General features: G+C 38.7%; 1 protein-coding gene and 1 long non-coding RNA gene across 2 annotated transcripts in view; both read left to right on the forward strand.

Annotated features, from left to right (window-relative positions):
• Positions 1-719: 719 nt before the first annotated feature.
• LOC122666822 (BTB/POZ domain and ankyrin repeat-containing protein NPR1-like) lies at positions 720-9,812 on the forward strand. Its single transcript, XM_043862899.1, has 2 exons — positions 720-916; positions 9,327-9,812. Exons 1-2 carry the CDS (start codon positions 745-747, stop codon positions 9,599-9,601), a joined length of 447 nt encoding a protein of 148 aa, XP_043718834.1. The 5' UTR covers positions 720-744; the 3' UTR covers positions 9,602-9,812.
• A 6,740-nt stretch (positions 9,813-16,552) lies between these two features.
• Positions 16,553-22,922, forward strand: part of LOC122669067 — a 38,399-nt gene continuing 32,029 nt past the window's right edge. The window contains exon 1 of the long non-coding RNA XR_006333961.1: positions 16,553-16,629. This is a non-coding gene — a long non-coding RNA (uncharacterized LOC122669067). The remainder of the gene's footprint in view (positions 16,630-22,922) is intronic.

Below are 22,922 nucleotides of genomic sequence, written 5' to 3' on the forward strand. Positions count from 1 at the left end.
TCATTGGTGCTGCCCTTGAAGGATGGAAGAGGCCAAAGAAGAGAAGAGAGATCGATGGAGAAGGGTGGTGGAGAAGATCGATGGAGGGGGAAGGTTTTGAAAACCCTAGATCAGAGAAGAAGGCTCTGATACCATGTTACCAAAACCAGAACTGAATGAATGCTTGAATGACCAGAATCGATCATCCAGCCCCTTATTTATAATAACCACAAATCATAACCAAAGTATGAATGCCCCCCCTAGTCCTATTCCTATTAGGAATTCCCACTCCAATTAGGAATCCCAAATAGAGATCGGATAGAGGGAAAAATGCAGAAAAGAAATAAAAAATAAAACATAAAACAACTAAAACGATAGGACTAAATTACCCCTATCGGGTAAAGTAGCCCATCTCAACAGAAAGCTTGCCTTTTCTCCTTGTTTGTGAAGTTACAATCCTTTTCCTTAGTTAAGAAACTTGGGAATGTAACTGGAATACTGATGTAGGAAATGTTTACTGCTAGTTGACCAGGCTAGTGTGGAGAGTTGATCTTGTTTGTGTTTGTGACATTCCAAAATCAACATAACCGTAGTAGGTTCTTTTCCCTAAATTGTGGATTTCAGTGGCTTTTATTTATGTGGAACTCTGTTCTAGTTGATTCCTACTGTTACTTTTTCCTTGTTTTAGTCTGAGATTTCTATTGTTTTCATGATTATGATTATGTGTATTTCTTTTCAGTTGGTCTGGCAAAACTTTTGTTCCCCATGGAAGCAAAAGTTGCAATGGACATTGCTCAAGTGGATGGCACTTTTGAGTTCCCATTAACTATCCATTCCGGGAATGCACCTGGTGGCCAGAGGACTGTGGACTTAAATGAAGCACCTTTCAAAATTGAAGAGGAGCACCTCAATAGGATGAGAGCACTCTCGAAAACAGGTAAATATGAAGTATACACCTTGTCTCATTGGGAATATAGTTAGTTTTTATTGTCTATGTTAAATTGGTTCCAGTATGGTATGTATCAAGGAATTGGATCCACCTAACTCCCAAAAAAATAGGATACAGGGATATGTATCCAGAAGTGGGTGCGGGTATGGGGATGCCTGCTGAAATGTGTCCAGGAACTGTGGGATTCAAATGAGGTCTTTGATTATTTGTGTAGGGCTTAAAGATATGAAAGGGAATGATCCTTTTTAAATAGAGGGGCAGAAATGTAAAGAAAATAAAGTTTGAGGAGGAATTTATAAAAAAGAACAAACACATGGGGGTTTAAATGAAAATTAGCTAAGTTGTAAGGTCTTATATACCATAGTCTTAACACATCCAATTTAGGGTCTAGGCGGTTTCAAGTATTTGGATGGATCAAGAGGATCAGCCAATCTAGATTGGGATTGGTAGACACCAATCCATCCAATTGGGATTGCCAATACCTCATATTATGAACCTGAGATTGGGCAAGATTGGCCAACCCCTTGGACCAATCACAACTCAACTCAGCTTTATCCCTGCTAAATGGGGTTGACTACATGGATCCTTTTCCTCCAATCAGCTCTATTCAAAGCCATACTTGTTATTAGTCCTAAGTTATCATGTCTTTCCTCACTACTCCTATAGTCAATTTAGGCCTACCCTGGATCTTTTAGCTCCTTCAATTTGAATTAAATCACTCCTCCGTACTGGAGCATTTAAAGGCCTCTGTTGAACTTGTCCATGCCATCTCAATTGACTTTCTCGCAACTTATCATGTATCGGGGCTACTTCTAAATTAGTTCTAATTTTTTTCATCTCTTAATTTAATCCTTTCTAGTTTTACCACTCTTCCATCTCAGCATCCTCATTTCAGCTGCACTAAGTTGTTCTATTTGTTGTTTCTTCACTGCCCAATATTGAGCTCCATACATCATTGCTGGTTGTATAACTGTTCTATAAATTTTTTTATTCGAGTTTTAAAGGAATACATCCATCACACAACACTCAGAACGCACTCCTCCACTTCATCATCCTATTTTAATTCTTTGTGCAACATCATCATCTATTTCTCCTCCTTTATTTATGATTGAATCTAAGTAACTAAAATTTCACTTTGTTGTAACTCTCTATCATCATTTTTCACCACCTCACTTTCAGTCCTATTGTCACTAAAGTTACACATCATATCCCATGTTTTTGTTCTACTTATCTTAAAACCTTTTGATTCCAAAGTTAATCTTCATTATGCCAACTTGGCATGTATCCCTGCTTTTGTTTCACCAACCAAAACAATACCATCAGCAAAAGCATACTCCAAGGGATCTAATCTTGAATGTCTCTAGTCAACTCATCTATGATTAGCGCAAACAAATGTGGGTTTAAAGCTGATCCTTGATGTAATCCAATTGTATGGGAATTCATTACCTTGTGAGAATTCCGAGCCAGAAAAATCCAGTGAGAAACTAGTACTGACAGGATCACTAAATAGAGATAAACAAGGTTTTAAGTGTCGATTTTGAGGCCGGTTTCAACCAGCTACGAAACCGAGATATACCAGGTTTTAACCGAATACCTGGTAGATTTTCCCAGCCAACTTGAGATGATGGTTTCGAGGCCCAACTGACTGTTTTTTGGCCTGATTTTTTCTAGGCAGCCTATTTTTGACATTTTAAACATAATAATCCATTTAGTAGTTTCACAAAAAATAAAAAAATAATAAATGGTACTTGTGGTTTTTACCCAAGTTTGCTAGTGTACGTTGGATGATCTTGTACAGTGTATACTAGCCTTATTATAAATACATACTAAGTCAGCATATAGATAAACTGCTGGAAATGTAAATTTGCCATTTAAACAACTAAGATATACATTAGAATTGTTAAATAAGTATAAATGATGGATGATACAACACTCACCATTCAATTCCATGAGGAATTTCTTGGTGGGTCCAATCCACGAGTTGCGCACCACTGAAGATGTTGTAGTCATTCCTCATAATACAACACATATGTATCCCATGACATGTTTTGGGCCCAATAGTTTTAATAGTCCATTACTACCCATCTATAAGCCCCATCATCAACATGTCCGAGATATCCTAACTTAGGGAAGGGTTCACTGAGACCGTAAGAAGGTAGAGGCGACATACATGGTTGGGCCGGATACCCAAAGATGCTATCGATAAAAGATGACCCAGCACCTAACCCATCCCCATATCCAAATGAAGTAGAAGATGCACCATGGCAGTGGCTACCCCCATATCTAAATGAAGCAGAAGGATCCACCATGGCCACCACCATATCCAAATGAACCGTTGCTTTCAAACGATGGTCCACCAACATATCCACCATGCGGTCCATACCCAGCATGTGATGCTGATCTGAAGCTCTCGAAGCCATTATCACCATGATGTGCTGGACTGCAGCTCTCTTCTACGAAGGATGGCGCGTGTCAATGCCCAGATCCTCTACGCTCCTCCAAACTCTTAGCTTCCATTATGTTAGACAAGCTCGATATATTCATCCTAGCTGCCTCCTCAGGAGGTCTGAACCACTTACAAGGACCTCGAGTGTAGGTAGCCTCTCTAATGTAGCTCTAGATAGGAGAAGGATCCTACTAGAGGCCAAGCAACAGGATCTAAAAGGGGGCTGCTGGTTCGAATGGACAGAATTGTAGTTTTAGGTCAAAACTAGGGTTAGGTTTGGGGGAATGGGGGTAATTTTTATATAGTAGTGCTAGACAGGTCTAGGGGGAAGCTAACAGTGAAGGTTTGAACAAAATTTCAAATTTCAGAATTTTAGGGTTAGGGTTTCAGGTTTTGGGTTTTAGAATTTAGGTTAAAATTAGTGTTTTAATGGGAGTTTAGGGCTAGGATGGGGATCGAGTTTTCCAACTAGGGAGGGGAATGTTCGATCCAAATATGGGAGGTTTTTAATGGCTAGTTAGGTCTGAACAGGTTTTAGGTTGTTATAGGTTCTACAGAGAAGAGGGGGAATTAGGGTTTAGATGGTTGGATAGGACTGAGATGAATATCGATTAGAGGGGATGATGTAAAGGGGCTGCGACTGAATTATGATTGAGTTTTGATGGTTGGTTGAGGCTGTAAGAATGCAAGTAAAAATAAAAAGGAGCTGTAGAGTAGGCTGTAGAGGATTAGGAGAAGAAAGGAATTGCAGAAAATTAAGTACTTACTGGATTGAGCAATGGAGAAGGATAGAACCACCTTCAGAGAAGATCCTCCCAGCCGTCACGGCGTAAGGAGTCGTAGGAGATCCACCTACCCTTTTCACCTTGATAGAACCACAAGGATATTCACTCACAAAGAACAGCAGCAGCAACTAGGCAGCAATACGATTTTTTTAACTTCATAAGCTTGTGGGGGAGCCTCCCACGATTTCAATACTAATAATAAAAGGCCATAGGCCAAATCCCAATACAACTTAAACTCTTCCCTCACTTAAATCATGGAGGGGAGGGACCTAATTAAAACAACTTAAAATTAAAAGGTTAAAAGACCTATTTACCCCTAATAACTTAAAACAAAAGACACTTAATTAAATCACTTAAATTGAACCATGGTTTGAACTGGTTCAATTTAAGTTTACAAATAAATTGAAATAAAACTAAGTATAGAACCTACTAAATGTAAACCTAAGCTATGGCTCCAAACTAAGCCCTAATTTCAAGGCTATTTCTTCTTCTTCTTCTTCTTCCTTCGGGTGTGGCCACTTGGTGCTGCATCACTCTCCCGATACGTCCACTATGATCCTCATCCTGCGTGGCATGAGTGAACTCAGTCTCCCCTATAAATCTCTATGGCTCTGGTTCCAGCTCCGAAGTCCTCCTCGCGTAAGGCTGTTAATCTACCACCATCATCATAACCACCACCACCATCATCATCATCATCATCACCACCACCATCATGGCCCTGAGTCAGGGAAGGTGTGTGGGTGGTGTCCGAGGAACGGTACCATTCCTCATCAATCTCCACCACTACCAGGGAGGGCCTCAAATGGATGTGGGGTCTGTTAGTGAACTCTGCCTCTGCTGCCATATACTCCTCCACGTCAACACCCATCTATGAAGCAATCTCGTTGTTGGGCTGACCCCAGCCTCAGCTAACAAAGGCTCACCTCGATCCTTGACCCACTCATAAAGGGGATCCTCATGTTCTTCTGCCTGGAAGATTTCGGCCAACTCGATTGGGCTTGTATTGTTCTCCATGCCAAGGCATATATGCTCCTCTCTTAATCTCATATTATAATGCACATAGACCAAGTCCTCAAGCCACTTAGCACCCAATCGGTTTTGTCACTTGGAGTGGATGAGGTTGAACGTACTTTAGTTACGCTTGGACCCAATGGCAGAACATGTCTGGGAAAGCACGTTAACTGCTATCTTGTTTAGGTTGGGTGAATCTCTCTCATATTGCAACTACCATTCAACTGCATAAGTGTATTTTTAGATAATAGTAAATGATAATGCATACTTAAATATGATTATATGACTGACAAGACTAAGGTGATTGGACCAGCCAACAACAATGCCATCTAGAGCCGCAACAGCCAATGACAGACCGAACTCTCAGTGCCATCCCTGAATCCTTTCATCTATATCCATTTCAATTGTTGGCACCAGTGTTAGCATCAATACCAAAATTATAATTGCTTAAGTTCTTAACTACCAAACAATGCCCTACTCTCACCTCTTGATTGATAACTAACTAACGAGTTGAATCTGGCTCAAGCCTCGCGACCACTATGTGAACTGCTTCTATCAGATCTTGCATTACAAGTCTATGCTTGTATTGGTACTTAGGATTAAAAGTAGTATACTGAAAACAATGCAAAGTACCATAATAAAAACCTCATCTAACATGTTCTGATAGTATGGCCCTATAGTGGCATTGGCTGGAATGTTGTGGTAGAAAGCCCACTTAGAGAAAGCAATCCCCACTTTCTCCTTCACACTAGTCCACATTTGTTTCAATTTCTTTTGTTTTCGGTCTTGGCTTGGAAAGAGGCCAGGATCCGACTAAAGGACCCCAACAGCTGGGTCACGGGATAGGGGTAGGGGCCGTGGGGTTGGGGCCCTTACACTGTGGATCCTCCTAAAACGGATTCTCTAGGTCTCTATGTCTCGACTTCCTCCTCCGTTGTAGCTGTGGCTCTGGCTCATCTCTATCTTGTCTAGATGAATCCGCTCCCTTGGCCATTTGTATCAATCTTTCCCGGTCCATCCTAAAGGTCTCTTTGCTCTCTAACCTTGCCCTCGTCAGTTGTGCAGCCTTTGTCGGTGTTTGTACATTATCCCAATTTGGCTTCTCACTGTCATAGTCCTCCTCCCCTAACTCAGGCATTCTCTCTAGACATGCATCATCAAACTCATCTTTGGCTGCCCTCGTAGCTTCTACCCCGCCCCCTAGATGTGTTGCCATAGTCCTCTTTATATCACTTGGCACACTAGGGCAGCCCATGACACTCCTGTCACCACTAGCAAAATGCCACTTTAGTCTAGTGGCCCCACCTCCCCCAATTTTCTTCTTACAATAATTGCACTCAGATTTCTTCTTGTCAGCTGAAAGGGGTCTCCCATGCAGCCATGCAATGTAAACGCCCCCCCTCCCCGCCTTGGCCAACCATTATGCAGCACTAGTTGGTGCACTGCTGCAACAAGAAGTCAAGAACACAAAGATTATTAACATACACTTCAAATATGGCTCCTAAACAACAACAAAGCATATTCTAAATTTTCTCATAAATATAATATTTTTGCCTTTTTTAAAAATCCTTTTTAATTATTTTAATAATTACTAATTAATTAATCACCATCAATTAATTAAAGAATATCACATAATCAAATACGGCTGAAAACATAGTTCCTATACTTTCATTAATTTTCTTCATTTTCAAACTAAAATAGAATATTCCTCTTATTTATTTTCTTCTTCTTCTTTCTTTTTTTCTTTTTTTTCTTTTTTCCCTTTTTTTTTTTTTTTTTTTTTTTTTGGGTGCATTTCAACAATTAATTTTTCAATAATCCGAAAACTAAAAAAAAAAATTTCAACGCCATCCTGCCTTAGATCGGCCAATGGTGTCTAACATACATTAAATAAGCTTCCATCCATCATATCTAACCCTTATTTTTTTCAAAATTTTGGTGGAAAAATGCATCTTTTTTTTAACAGAAAATGAAAAAAAAATTAATAATTGAACTACTCACGACTCCATAGAGTCGTATATCAAGCCATTCTAGCTAACATATAAAAACTTGAAAGAAACCTACCATGTATTGTAGTATATTGTAAACAAAATTTGAGTTTGGGGAAAAAATACTGTTATCTTTAAGCTTCAAGCACCAAATGAGTGTCTAGCAAGGTTGATTGACTTGAGAATGCAAGAAAATATGTGTTAGATGTTGAACTGAGGCCAAAAAGTGCAGTTTTCTTTCAAAAATGGTCACTTAGTCGAAACATGTGAAACTAGAGAGCTTTCGGTTGAAACTTGTCGAAATAAGCCAGTTTCGATCGAGTTGAGGTATTCTATAAGCAATGGTCCAACCAAGTCTCAGTCAAAACTTGGTCAAAACCAGTAACATTTTGGTATCGACCCATGGTTTCGTACCTGAAACCCATGAAACCGAGATTTAGAACCATGAAGATAAAGCAACAAGGATATGGAGAAAGTTTATATCTCACAGCAGAGTAATTAGGTAGGGCTAAAATTCAGGTTGAATGCTCTATTCTGGAAGAAGAATAGATCTGCATAAATTTGGTAGGATTTTGATAACAAAATTACAAGTTACAGAGAAAGTCCTAATGTGTTTAGGATTCTTAACCAGTTAACTAGAACTTCAGATTTCAGAACTAATACTAGAATGCTACCAGATTACTGGAGAACTACTAAAATAGTGATCTGATATGAAATTTCAGATTAATCTGAGCAGTTCTTGATGAGATACATCAATTAGAAGTTGGTTGGAATGTTGGTAGAAAATAGAATATGCAGGTTTAAGGAAACAGAGAGACTGACCTGTTGAATCTGCTAGAATTATATAAGATATTAGATGAAGAACATAAAAGAGATAACCAGGCTAGGAATCCACCTAAGCCCCACTTGCAATCCACCAAGCACACTATTAAATCCACGGCAGCAATATTCAGAAAAACTAAGCTGATACATTTCATAAATTTGTGTGTGAGACTGCCTATATATATGTTTCATAGTCCTAAACTAACTTGGAATTCAAACTACTACTTGGAATAGTTAAAACTACTACTTGGAATAGTTAAAGAAGACTCAAACTAGGACTTTAGAAATATGACATAGATTGAAAATGAATCTGGGCTCAAATTCCTAATAATTCTAGGACTTAGTTTACTTCTAACATAAAAGAGGACTCAAATAACCCCACAATTTTGGACTATACTAATCCTACCTGACTAGTCTCGGGTTCGTAGCTTCTACCCATAATTTTAGGCCCCATTAAAATGGCCTATTACGATGAAAACCGAAGACCCAACAAGTATAGAACACAGCCCAAAGCTTATTTCCACTAAATAAGCCCACTTTTGTGATATATCTGCATCATCTTCTCTCTTTTACTGAGTTTTAAATCCTTGGATCACTTGGTGGTCAATATGGAGCTAGAATTCAACTTTTTACGGAGTGGAAGAAGATGGTGAACCAATTTCCAGGTACAGACCTGACTCCCAACTCCTCCTTTTGCTTTGGGGGTTGGCGTTCAATTACATGGAGAGCCAAAGATGATGACAAGAGAAACCAAACAAGCTTCCAGTACCTTCTCCTCCTGCTCTCCCCTCCCCCCCCCAAAAAAAAGAAGTCTTAATTTTGGAAAAGTTTAGATCACCAAACCCTCTCTCTCTCTCTCTGTTTGGAGCAAACAGTGTGCCAATTCCAAGTGATCGGGGAGGGCTCCGGCAATCCGTACTTGTCTCCATACCCTTGTCATGTTGACGGAGTGCTTCAGGGTAAAAACATGTGCCTGTGTAACAGAGTTTCTTCCTCTTTCCCCTTCCCCCTCTTTTTGTTTCACTGCATTGTTGTATCCTGCACAACTTCTCAATACCACGAAAGGTCCCATGGCTTGGTATGAAGGGGAGTTAAAGTTACAAATGTCCTTGTGTAGGATGTAATAGCCAACAAATATGCTGGTTTTGCATTTTCGGTTGCTGGATTTCAGCATCTATTTCAGCCATCAGGTTATACGGTTTGGTTTGGATCACCCATCAGAGATCAACTGGTTATTTAAGTCCTGACTAATTTGCATTTATGCTACATGCACAACTAAATGTCTTAAAAGTTGTTCACAACCATTCATGAAAGCCTAATTTGCCTGTTTGTTTTTGTAAATCCAGTGGAGCTTGGGAAACGCTTTTTCCCTCGTTGCTCAGAGGTACTCAATAATATTATGGATGCTGATAACTTACAAGAGCTTGCATACCGGGGGAATGATATCCCAGAGGAACGTGTACTGAAGAAGAAAAGGTACATGGAACTCCAAGAGATCCTGACTAAAGCATTCCATGAGGACAAAGAGGAATTTGAGAAGTCTGCTGCCGTGTCGTCATCGCTGTCTAAAACTTCCATTAGAGCAGCAAGATCTAGTAATAAGCTCACGTTTAACAAGTAAAATAGTACACTGAGACAGACGCATACTTCATGTTGTATGTTGTATTCATATGATTCTTTCTTCTTTTTCCCATTTTCTAAATTTTGTTCTCTTTCTCAGTTCTTGTCTGTAACATATTTTTGATCATCTTGGGGTTTAAAGAAGGGAATTTTGTTGTTAGTTTCCTGTTCTGATAGCAATTTAGATAGCAGGCCTCACTTGTTTGTACTCATTAAATGTTTCACAAGTCAAGAATTGTTTATAGAATCCACCCACCTCTTTGTGATTTGTGAGCATATAACAAATTGTTGCCACTTTTCTTTTATTCATGGATTGATTGATGTGTATCTTGAAGATTGCAAAATAACCAAATTATAAGCACAATAGCAGAGGATGAGCAGGACTTCACCAGTCTTATTCTTCATTGGATGATCATAATGTTGGGGAAGCAACGTTCTGTTTCCGATGTGAGCAATACACGAAATCATGTATAATACACAAAACTATATATGTCCACAGAACTGTGTACGCCACAAAAACATATATGCATGAAGAACAATCACAATCATATGAAATAGAACAAGCATTTATACACAAGAGATGAGATTTACAGGGTTTGGCAATAACATCTATATCCACAGAGCGAGATCTAACTTCCACTAAGAACAAGAGAAGAGATACATTACAATCCTTGCAATTTAATCCTAATACATAAAATCTTTTGTACACCCCTCTCTCTTCCCCTTTCTCACTTGGTCACCCACTCTCTGTCTACCTTGGTGTCTCTCCACTTTTGGCTTCTCACTGTCGTTTTCCTAGGTAGACACATCTCTCCATTTTATAAATTCCTCTTCTTCCACACTTTGGAAGGCTCCACTCTCTTGGAGACTCCATCTCTACACGTCTCTCATTTTTATAAATTCCTCTTCTTCCACACTTGGAAGACTCCGCTCTCTTGGAGATTCCATCTCTTGGAAAACTCCACTTTCCTGGGAATCTCTACATCTTCCACTTTGAAGACTCTACCTCTTCCACTTCCTTAGAAGTCTCTTCTACTTTCCATTAGAAGCCCCCCAATACGCAACCCATCAAAGCCTTTGACCCAAACCCGTCAACTGGTCTAGATAAAAGACACCAAACCCAACTCAACCATTAAGATTTATGGACAAATCCATCCTCCATCCTCAGACTTGTTCCTTATGAGGACTTTTTGTTGGGTTTTTATTAGCTCTCTAAAAAGAGGAACATCCTTGCTTGAGCAGTTTAGAATTGAGACTAGCATCGTCTTCAATTTTTCTTGGTATAGAATGAAAATGGATTGATTCAACAGGTAACCATACTAATCTTACACCTTATACTGGTTCTCATAGTGTCATGGTTGGTAATGGAGATTATTTTACTTGTTACTCATATCGGTGATGGAAAGCTTGTGCATGGAAAAACCACATCGCCATTAAAGGATGTCCTGCTAGTTCCATCAATCAAAAAAACCACATCGCAAAACTGGGTCCACTATGTTTGCCTATTGATGAAAGTGGCGTTTAATAAGGAATCCACTTCCCGTGTTGGGAGAATATCTCAAGAGAGAATCTTGAACTTGATTGAACGAAATTCCAAGTTTAGTGTATTATTTGTAAAATGTTTACCAAAGATTTTATAAACTTACTATTATTTAACAAAATATTTTATAAACATTTAATCATGTTGTTTCGTTGTCCAATCAGTGGTCATGATACTTTGTACTAGTTGTTCAATGGACTGAGGCAGTGATAATAATCTAATTTGATGCCTTGAGGTCCATTGTGAGATGTTATTAAGAGGAATGACCTACACGTAATGTTTTCTATCACTTATGGGTTTTCTAGTTATTACCAAAACCAATGTGCACTTGTGTGTAACTTACTCGATTGTGTGTGACTCAGTATAGGCTACCTTGGTGTACAACCCAATAGAATCACATCATTTGTCACTAGCAATCCTAAGAAGGAAAGGAATCAGGGTTTAGCTATATAATAACCTTAAGGGAAACAAAGAGAGCACACTTTATATTGCTCATTATTTTTTAGAGAAAAGAGTTTCTCCCAAAATCCAAACACACGCGCTCTCGAGCACATTTTACATTGCTCATTAATTTTTAGAGAAAAGAGTTTCTACCAAAATTCAGACTCTCTCTCTCTCTCTCTCTACAAGAGTTGGTGATTGTCATTGTCCGATGGAGGATTCTGGACCATTCTTCTCCATCAAAGTATGGAGTGGAGATTGATTCATACTTATACAGGTTTAGTGTTCAAGTATTGTGAACCAATAGAGGTACTTCAATTGAGACACTCAAGAGGTAACCCTAAACCCTTATTGTATTGTTTGTTTCGAATACCATATACTACGTGAGGATCGATCCATTGTATCAAATAGGAAAAATTTCGATTCAGCATCATTCTCTCCTTCACATATACCATTGGATTATCTTTCACCTATTAACTTAAGCTTTTAACTTGGACCCCTAAGTGGTATTTCATAGGTCTTCTCATTTTATTTAACATGGTATTAGAACCCAAGTGGTGTTATTTCATGTGTTTTTACATTTTATTCAACATGGTATTAGAGTCCAAATCCTTTAGTTTTGATTGCTTTGTGTATTTGAGAAACTCTCTCCCCCTAATAGCTAAAGCTTTTGAGTTGAACCCCTAAGTGGTAGTTTGTGGGTTATCTTATAGTATCAAAGCTAGGGCCATTTATTATCCTCCATATATATATATATATATATATTCATGTGTATGCCCAAACTACATATGTAGTTTGGGCAGTATTGAGTTTATCTCCATCTAATAGTTTAGCTTTTGGGATAGACCCCAAGAGATATTTTGTGGGCTATCTCACTTTATTTAACATATTCATGTGTATGTCCAAACTGCATGTGAGGGGCAGTGTTCAGATGTATATTTTCATCTCATGGATTAAGTTTTTGGATTGGACGAGTATTTTGTGGGATATCCCACTTTATTTAACATAATAAGAGCATAGGAGCTACACCTCAACAATGTGGGTGCAACCATTGAGTTGGACTCAGTATTCACCATAAATTTAAAAACTAAATTGAAACAGTACTAAAACCAGAAAACCAAAATCACCTTAAAAACCCAAAATTGGGGCTTTTGGATCCAACATCTAGTCTAGCTATAAAAACCATGGCGATAGGGATGTAAATAGATAGTTGAAAATCCAAATTTGATTCACATCCATATCCAATTAAGGGTATCCATACTGTAATGCCCCATTCACATAAAAATATTTAATACTGAATTTTGATGACTAACAAGTGCTTGACAGGTTTGTTTTGAGGGAATTTGGTTCGAGTCAGCTCAACAGACAACATTGACAGTACAGATAAATATGAAATTTCATTATTTACAAGCATTGAGTGGGTTAGAATGGCCCTAAGTATGGTGTGGACCCTATCGATATTCCACAGTAAAGAGAAAAGACTGCTTGTAGTATGGTTGAGGTGAAGCAACAACTTATGTGAGTTTTAAAGGACCATAATGTTAGAATTTGGGAAAGCCCAAAATACGAAAAAAAAATCAAGGGTAATCGAATTAGATATCAAAGGAAAAAAAATTAGAGCATTTGGACTTGAATTGACTAAGATGCAACTGATTTAGTAATCAGAGGTCGATCAATGGGTTTCAAGTAAGTAGGAATCGATCGATCTGATTGATTCTAGTAGCTCACTCGGATTGACCCGATTGGGAATCGGTCAAACCGGTTCTAACAACCATTCAGAAATTCTCTGAACGGTCATCGACCAGTTGACCTTAGTAATAGGTCAGTTGTTCAACCAGTCAACCAATTGTGCCGAAAAAGGGTTATTAATGAGACAAATCAGCTCATTTCATGTGTTCTAACACTTCGAAATTAGAGAGGAAATAGAGGGAAAGAAAGAGAGAGAATAGAGCCCAACAGCTTGAAGATTCAAGCCTTGATTGCTAACAAAGACTCTTGGATCGAAGGGAAACTAGAAGAACTAAGGAAAAAGCTCTCCAATTAGGGTTTTGAGCTTCAAAAGGTAAACTCTAAGCATCTTTTCGACTAATTGAGTGTTTTATGGTGATTTAATCCACTAAAAAGTTCATTAATAACATTATTAAGATGTTTAAACTGATCAACAGAAAAAGGGGATGAAATCCCATAAAATATTGAGGAAAAATGTAGTAAAAACCTATTTTAGGGCTTAGATTTCCTATGTTTGTCTATCGGTTTGACCAAACGATTGACCGGTGGTACCCAAATACCCAAGTAGGGTTATAGAGACAACTTTAGTTAAGTATGGATGGTGGAGGACCTTACCCACTATTCCAAGATGTTGGTGTTCTTGGTAGTGTTGTCATTGTTGGCTACAAGGTTTGGCAGTGGTGTGGTTGTGAAGACAGTATTCAGTGGACCGAAAATGCATCTCATTGGTCCAAAGGGTATCTTTTGGAATTGTATATATATTTTCGTTAAAGGATCGAAAACGCATCTCTGGAGCCCTAGTGAAGAAGGAAATCGAGGAGAAGTCGTCTTCTACCATTCTAACATGATTTGAGAGCAGAGGCGCGAAGGAAATCGTCAGAAAACGTCGATTTGGTCATTATCGATGGATTCGAGTGCTTGATTCGTCCCATTGAAGATCTTACAGCATTCGTTTGGAGTTGGGAGCTTTCCTTTGAGAAGGTAAACGTGTTCACAAACCATTGTCTCTGTGTAATCTGTTAAGGGTTGGGTTTGTGATTGAAATCTGATTATTGGGTTGATTGATTGTAAGGCTGAGGGCATTTTATATTGGGGATTGAAGTCCTTGCCCTCACTGAGGTGAGAGGTTGAAGCAGGGTAAGGAGTATCCTGGCCGTAGGGGCGGCTAATTGTACTGTTGTTGAGTATTGGGCATATACGAAACCCTGAGGGGTATTGCTCTGTGGACGTAGCCTTCACATACTGTGAGGTGAACCACATAAATCATGTCTATGTGTCTACTTTTATTTGTTGGAGGCTAATCCCTGTTTTGTAGAGTGGGTTTACAGTCTTGGTAGACTTGGCCACATTCTGGTGGTGCGAGGTGAGACTGTAAGTGACTGTGTAGTTTGCAGAAGACGCCGTAAAGTTTAAAGGAACTGATTCACCCCCCCCCCTCTCATTTTGATCCGGCTTTCACACGAGTATAAAAGAGAAGCCTAATGTGAATGAAATGATATGTAAGGATCTAGTTTGATCCAAAAATGACAGAGAAGTACCAGATACACTGTTGAGGACTATAGAGAGATAATATAGCACAAATACAGACAGGTGAGGGGGATTCGGGCATATCCTTGCATGTCTAGTACCATTACAATATCACTGCCTCTGAGATTCTTATGTTTTATAGAGAAATAAAATGATGTTTTTTTATGAATTGTTTAGCATAGTGAGGCATGATAAGTAAAAGACCAGTAAAGCATAGTAAAGAACTGAAACTAAAGGTTTCAACAATGTTTGCTTCAACAAAAAAAATGAATGGGATAATGGGGTCCCCCAATATCCACCCCACTAGTATGAGAGATAGTAGGGATTCCATCAATATCCCGTTCATCCTAGAGTTGAAGTAGGTAGTGTATATGGACTGGAAGTGGAGGTTAATAAAGAGAGATAAGAGCACTAGAGGCTCAAGAAAAGAAAAGTAATGACCAGAATAGTAAAATCCTATGACTGTCAACCCTTTCTAATAGGGGTTTAGGTACTAGATGAGGCATAGATAGATCTCCCTTCCAGCATGCGATGACGAAACGTAACGGGTATATTGGGAGCTTGCAACGGCAATATGTAACGACACGAGAGACGTGTCTAGTGTGAGATGGCGATACATAACGATACAGCAGGGATGGCTATTAGGGCGCAACAATGATATGTTACAGCACTGCTGATAGCGAGATAAAATCGCCTTTATGAGATACATTGTGGCATGCCACTGAGACAACTAACCAATCATAGAAATAAAGTAAAAGATAAGTTAAGTATGCATTGTTTTTAATGCCACACATGACAGTTAATATGATCAGATATCATATTCCAGATTTATAGTTATTATAGTAGTATGTTCATACCCTGATTTTCCAGCATATTATGATTTATATATTCATGAGCATAATATGTACTGTATCCTTTCTCAATAAGCTACTTAGCTCACCCCGTAGTTATGATTTTTAAAAGCATGTACATATGGAGTGCCAGTGTGCTGATCACACAAGGAGAGCCAAGGGAAGGATGTCAGACCCTCTGAGTAGTTGATCGAAGAGATCACAAATTAGAGATTTTGATGTTTATTCACATTTGATGTATAGAGTAGAGTTATGACCTTTTAATATAAATAACAGTAAAAGTTTGTAGAGATGTAATAGAAGATGAATGTATAGTGATATATCTGATACCAAATACAAATGTTTATAGAAATGTTTAAAATATTTCCATTGTGATATTTGATGTCTCTAATATATGTTTATGTTTCCACATTTAAATGTAACAAAAATGAAAGACCATCCAATACTTAACAGCGGCCCATGAAGGTCTACACCCATATCTTTAGATTTGGGGATGCTACACATATTCAGAGAGTAACTGGATTCAAATTTGAATAGTGCAAAACATAATCTATCCAATTCAAGTAGATATCCAATAATAGTAAAAAAAAATTAATTAATTTAGGGAAAATTACACTGTCACTCTCTGAGGTTTATATTAAATACAGTGTGACCCCTGTGTTTTCAAAATATGCACCCAACACCCTTTAAGTGGACGGTGTTAAATATAAAATTTAAATGACAATTTTACCTTTCAATTAAAATAATCCTATTCTAATTTGTTATTTTTCTAACATAAAAAAATGAGACCCACCACTATTTCTTCTTTTCTTCTTTGTTCTTCTTCTTCAACCACCGCCCCACCATTGTAAACTGAGCATACGGTGCAGTGTTATCCGGGAATGCTGTCAGGGAGAGAATCATTGGGGCATCTTGGTTGAAGAGCAAAAGATTGTGAAGAAGGTATTGAAGATCCAGAAAGCCAAGGAAAAGCAAGCCCTCAAAAGCTGAGATTGTGAGAAGGGGGGAAAAAATCAAGGAATGATTTTCTGATTTCAGTCTTAAGTCTATTAAAAGAAAGTGCAAGACAGAAAGAAGAAAAAAAAAACCCATTAAAGATTTGAGACCATCTTCAGTTTGAATAACCATTACAGGACATCTGAACATGGATGGTAGTTGAGTGGGAAATAAGGGTTCGCCAGAGTTTTTTAAAGCCATTGACACTGCTCCGCCACAGAGATCGCAGCTGGGAAATAAGGGGTTCACCGGAATTTTATAGCTGCAGGGTTTTCGGCCGCCGTTCTATGCTCCTCCCTTTCCATAGGCCAATCTTGTTAAGAAGAGAATCTCTGTAGTTTGTAATCGATGGGCATCATTTCTTGTTAAGAAGAGAATCGATCGAACACATGGGTATGAGCTTGGCCAGTTGGGAACATAAACAAATGCACCCAACCCAGCAACAACAACCACGCACATTCTGGTCATTAGGCTTTGGGATTAGATTCAGAAACCTCATCACCTGGTTCCTCCTCATCCTCTCCTTGCTTTACATCATCTACTCCTCCAATCTTCTCCTAACCAACGAACACCGGAACTTGAATTGCTACACCACTCATCTCTCCTCTTCTTCTCAATTCCTTCCCATTTCTAATTCCAACACCAATTCCAATTCCTTTACAACAATATCAACAGCAGTAAAGCCCACGGAGCTCAAATGAGAAGTTGAAATTAGAAAATCATCTTCCGTTCTCTTTGATAAGAAATCAAATGAGAAGTTGAAAACCTATTAAAGACAATGACCATCTTTCGGCTCTGTTTGATTAGAGACCAATGAAGACAGAGAGAAGTAATGTGGAATTATCTACGAACATAGATAGGGTCCCTCTTTTGAGGCTCTGCAATGGAGTAATCGCAGTAGAAAGTTGCGGATCCAGGGGCGTCGTTGTTGCACGGAGAAGAACCAGAAGGAGGAACGTAGCCTTTGGGGAGCATGACAGAGAAGGGCCTTGAACCGAAATTCTTGGACTTTCTTCTCTTCTTCCTCTTCTGCTTCTTCGTGAATTCTTCATTCAAGAAGAAAGACATTGTCCGTATGCAGAGTACCAATGAGGGGGTTAGAGCTTCTTCAGCTTCTGTTACTCTCATGTTCAAAAGCCCAAATCAAGATAAGATTGCAGGTTTTGAGATGAAGCCAATGGACATAGACAGTGAGCATCTTGGAATCCCCGAAGCAGAGTACCAAGCCATTGTCTGTATGCCTTCGTCTGAGTTTGTCGTAGGTCGTCAGTGATGGCCTCAGCAGATCACCGTAGAAGGAAGCTGAGGCAGGTCGTCGGTGATGGGCTTGAAGATGGCCTGAGGAAGGGGGTGTGAAGTTTGGGCTGCCCTATGGGCAAAATGGTAAGCTCACACCCCATTAAGGATATATTTGTCATTTTAAGGCATCAATGGCCAACACATCAGCAACTAACATGAATGTTCTAACGGAGTGGGACTGAGTGTAACAAGTACCCTAAATTCAGGGAGATAGGGTGTATATTTTGAAAACACAGGGGGTCACACTATATTTAGTATAAACCTCAGGGGGTGACAGTGTAATTTTCCCATTAATTTATGATCTTGAACCTTGGTTCTTAAAGATTTGACAAGAGAGCGAGAGGAAGAACTAAAACCATTGAGACACACGCATTGAGAGCAAATCGTATCTCCCTCCGGAAGAAAATTTGGATTAGACAAACCAGGAATGTAAATGAATAGTCGAAAAATCCAAATTTGATTCGATACACAGTCATATCTGTTTAGGGCATCCATATTTCCATTGAGGAATATTCATATCCAGTTAAGGGATATCCGGATGGATCTGATCTTAGTCTTGTTACATCTTTACATGACATATACATCATTTATTTTTTAGTAAACCTCCTCTGAGGGTGTATATTTAACTTCGTAGTCAATGAACTTCTTACTCAACTAAATGGTTTGTTTTTTTAACAAAAAAAAAAATGGTTTGTTCAGTTTTTCCATCTTTTTTATGTAATACCAACATTGCCCCCATGACCGTGTCCATTAGCAAGGACTTGCCTAATATTGATGGAACCAATACTAGTAGATTTGTCAAATATTTTTGGGTAATTTACACATACCACCCCTGAGGTTTAACGAAAGTATAATTTTACCCCTCATTTTTGGATAATTCTGCGTACCCCCTGAGGTTTACAAATGTTAACACATACACCAATTCCATCAGTTTATGACTAACAGTGTTAAAATCAAGGGGGTAAAGTTACAAAAATACCCTTGCAAGAAAAAAAACCTGCAACTCATCTTCCCCAAATCATTTAGGGTTTGAGAAAAAGGGAAGATGAATTGCAGGAAACATCATCTACCAATTCACCAATCGATTGGGTCAACACCACACTTGTAATCTGAATTCAGAACATCATTGATTTTCCATTTTTGGGGAGGAAATAGTGCAGTTCTGTTTATATCAAGTGGGATCTTATAAACCTGTAATTGGAAGATAGCTTTACAGATCGAACCCCTGATTCCAATTCCATGGTCTTCAATTCCCCAAGTCTTTCCGACGCCAAGAAGAACTTCAATTCCATCATCGTCTCTTCCCCTGCGCAGCATCTCGATATCCATTTTCACAATGCACTCCTCCAATCCTTCTCCCAGGTTCCCACTCCTCAAGATTCCCTCTCCTTCTTTCACCACATGACCAAAACCCACCCCTCCTTCATCCCTAATCGCGCCACCTACAATATCCATCTCTCCCACTCTTGCAAGTCCCCCGTCGATTCCGACCTCTCCTTACTCTGCAATACCCTCGATCTCATGGCCCAAAACGGCTTTCCTCCCGACCAGAGCTCCGTCAACCTCGTCGTTCGTTCTCTCTGCTCTGTTAGTCACGAAGACAAAGCTGTCGAATTGGTCAAGGAATTCTCGCTCAAATACTCTCCACCCGATTCCTTCACCCTGAGGACACTCTGTTTGTTGGGCTTCTTACAGGCACTGACATTTCAATCTCTAAATTTCAATTACAAGAGGGAGCATACTTCGCACTCGTTTGAAACAGAAGGATCAAGAAATTCTCCCCAGCAAAGAGTTGCCCGGTTCAAATTCTGGCAAGACTGGTTACATTTCGCAAGGGAAGTATGAAATTCCTCCTAGCCTTTGTCAAGAGCAACGCCATTCTTCCTCTGGAAGGTAGCAGCAATGTTCTACCTCTGAAAGGGCCGTCGTTGCAGAGCAACAGAGTTTGAAACAAGACACAATCAAGAAACTCTTCCCAGTAAAGAGTTAACTCGTTCAAATTTGTTGAATGCTGGTCCTATTTTGCAAGGAAAGATTGGAATTTCTCCAAGATACAGCGAAGTACAGACATGTTCTACATTGGAAAGGGCTACTGTTGTTATGCAAGGGAAGTGTGAAAATGATCCAAAGCCCATCGAAAAACAAACTTGTTCTACATCTAGAAGACTAGGTGTACAAGCTTTAGACATTGCTGAGGGGTTTTAAGTTCCGTTTACTGTGGCTTTAGCATTAACCGTCTTTAATCTTTAATAATGATCTATTAGTTAGCTAGCATCGGTAAGTTATACCTGCAATTCATTTTCCCTTTTTTTCAAACCCTAAACTATTTGGGGAAGATCAGTTGCAGGTTTTTTTTTTTTTTTCTTGTAAGGGTATTTTTGTAACTTTACCCCCTTGATTTTAATACTATTAGTCATAAACTAACGGAATGGGTGTATGTGTTAACGTTTATAAACCTCAGGGAATACGTAGAATTATCCAAAACTGGGAGGTAAAATTATACTTTTGTTAAACCTAAGGGGTGGTATGTATAAATTACCCAATATTTTTTTATTTTCTTAAAGACCATTTAACACTGCTATTTCCATTCTTATGATTCTTCTTTCTTGAGCAGTTTGCATATCGGCTCGCACATCCTTGTCACCTAAGAATAGATAAAAATCTACTTAGAAAATATATACCAAACACAACCTTAGGCTCCGTTTGGTTGCAAGGGGAATTAAAGGGAAGGGAAGTGAAATTTTCTAACTTAAAAAAGGAATTTTTTTAATTATTACCCCATGTGACAACATGTGACAATATATGTAACTCCAAATCATTCCATATTTGGTTATTAAATTTCATGTTACTTTGCATCAATTTCCTTTTGGTTTAAAATGTAAAATAAATATTATATATAAAATGTATCTTTATTAGATATGGTAAGAAACTTAAGTAGTTTATACAATTACATGGGGTAATGATTATAAAAATTTCTTTTTTAGGTTTGAAAATTTTTCCTTCCCTTCCCTTTAATTCCCCTTGCAATCAAACGGAGCCTTAGTGTTGCAGTTGCACAACTGAAACTTGACATAGAACAAAACATGTTCTGGACAACGAAAATTTTTCCTAATGCAATGGATGAAAAAAACAAAATACACCCATCTAGGATCATAAATGCTCCACCCCTACCATTCGAGCTCTCGATAAAGGAATGAAGAAAAACTTCCTCCATTTGGTCAATTGGTCAATTCTTCTTTAAGTTATTAGACAGGAAAAAAAAATCCTTTTGCAATGCACCGATCTAATGATGTATTGCAATGCGGGCTTTAGAGCTCAACTCGTAGATGATGCTTCATCCAATGGTGCGAACTCAATCGACCCAATTTATTTTTTCTTTCTCAAGCTTGGCACCATTAGATGTCACACCGATCCACGTATCAAGCTCTCAAGTCTGAGGATTTTTTTCGATTAGTCATTCGTAATTATTTCGCAAAGAATGAAAGTTTTCCTTCACCACGTGGTGAAACCGTGAAAGTTCACTATTTTAGTAAAGCATGGGAAATATTTCCCCAATTCAGATCCTCTACGGCACAGTTGCCCTAGCGGCCTGAGCAGTGCAAGCACAGCCACACGCATAATGACCACCTTACCCCGCCTGAGCGGAGATAAGGCGGTCATTACACGCACACCCCTAGGGCAGCTGCATCGTAGAAGATCTGGATCCTTTCATATTTTCCTCTCAAACCTCCCCCCAAAGAGAAAGAGAGAGAGTGTGTGTGTGTGTGTGTGAATATTTATGAAACACAACAAGCAATGCAAAATTAGTAAAAACTTAGTCTGTGGAACAATATCTTTAGCAATCTAAAAGATAAAGCCATAACAAAATGATTTTCTCTGTTTTCATCATCAAACATCTTTTGCTATTTCATATGGATTCACAGAAACAAAGTTCTATTTTAGAAGGATAAGCCGGATCTATTATGGATCATGACTATAGCTAACAAATGGCTCTGTGAGCTTTCGGTTAAGCCACCTTCTTGTGATCCCATTGAATCTTCAACATGCTACACGAATGGGCTCAATAGCTTGTCATCTTTGGATAATCTTCCAATCTTTAATTTCTCAATTTTGCTATGCACAGGGGTTGTTATCTCAAAACTAAACAAATCTGATTGGACCTTTACAGTTCTGCTACAAGGAGAACTTATGTTTCTTTCTGCAGGTTTTTTGGGTACTAACAATGTTCTAGAAACAGAATTATTTGACATTACTCAAGGGATGAAGTTTGCTACCAGACAAGGATACGACATCAAGGAATTGTGGTGCAACAAGAAGGAGATCTTGGAATTAGTCAATAATCCCTACAAACCAATCCGCCAACTACCATTATTATATTCTAATCTTACAGCCCACATAGCCTCGAACTCTAGATTTTTTGTTTTCAATCATGTTCCAATCTTCTCTTCACGTTGTGCTCTTACTAAATATATGTATGTTCACCAAGAGCAGCTACAGTTATCAAACAATATTATACAGTCGTTATCTTTTATTACTTAATATATATTTTCTTTTAAATCAAAAAACAAAAAGGACAGTATCTTTAGCGAACAGAGTGTAAAGAGAAAGAAGCTGAGCACGAAAAGAGGGAGAGGGAGAGGGAACAGAGTGTAAAGAGAAAGAAGCTGAGCACGAAAAGAGGGAGAGGGAGAGGGAGAGGGAGAGGGAGAGGGAGGGGGAGGGGGGGAAGAAACGATTGGAATAAACATCGACAGCTGAGACTATCACAACTACGCTCCATTCTACCTAAAACGGTAGAGCACACCTTGGTTCAGAGACATTAGTTGAAGCTATATAGGAATCCTACAGAACACCACAAACACCACAGAATCAGCAATTTCATTCATTAACCAAGCAAAACGGTGCAATACGTAGAACAAAATTGCAAACAAAAAAAAAAC

Source organism: Telopea speciosissima, chromosome 7 (assembly GCF_018873765.1).
Source record: "Telopea speciosissima isolate NSW1024214 ecotype Mountain lineage chromosome 7, Tspe_v1, whole genome shotgun sequence".
Taxonomy (NCBI): Eukaryota; Viridiplantae; Streptophyta; class Magnoliopsida; order Proteales; family Proteaceae; genus Telopea; species Telopea speciosissima.

Coding starts and splice junctions, on each gene's coding strand:
- LOC122666822 (XM_043862899.1), top strand. CDS start 745: ATGGAAGCAAAAGTTGCAATGGACATTGCTCAAGTGGATGGCACTTTT. Junction 917..9,326: donor GAGAGCACTCTCGAAAACAG/GTAAATATGAAG, acceptor TTGTAAATCCAG/TGGAGCTTGGGAAACGCTTT.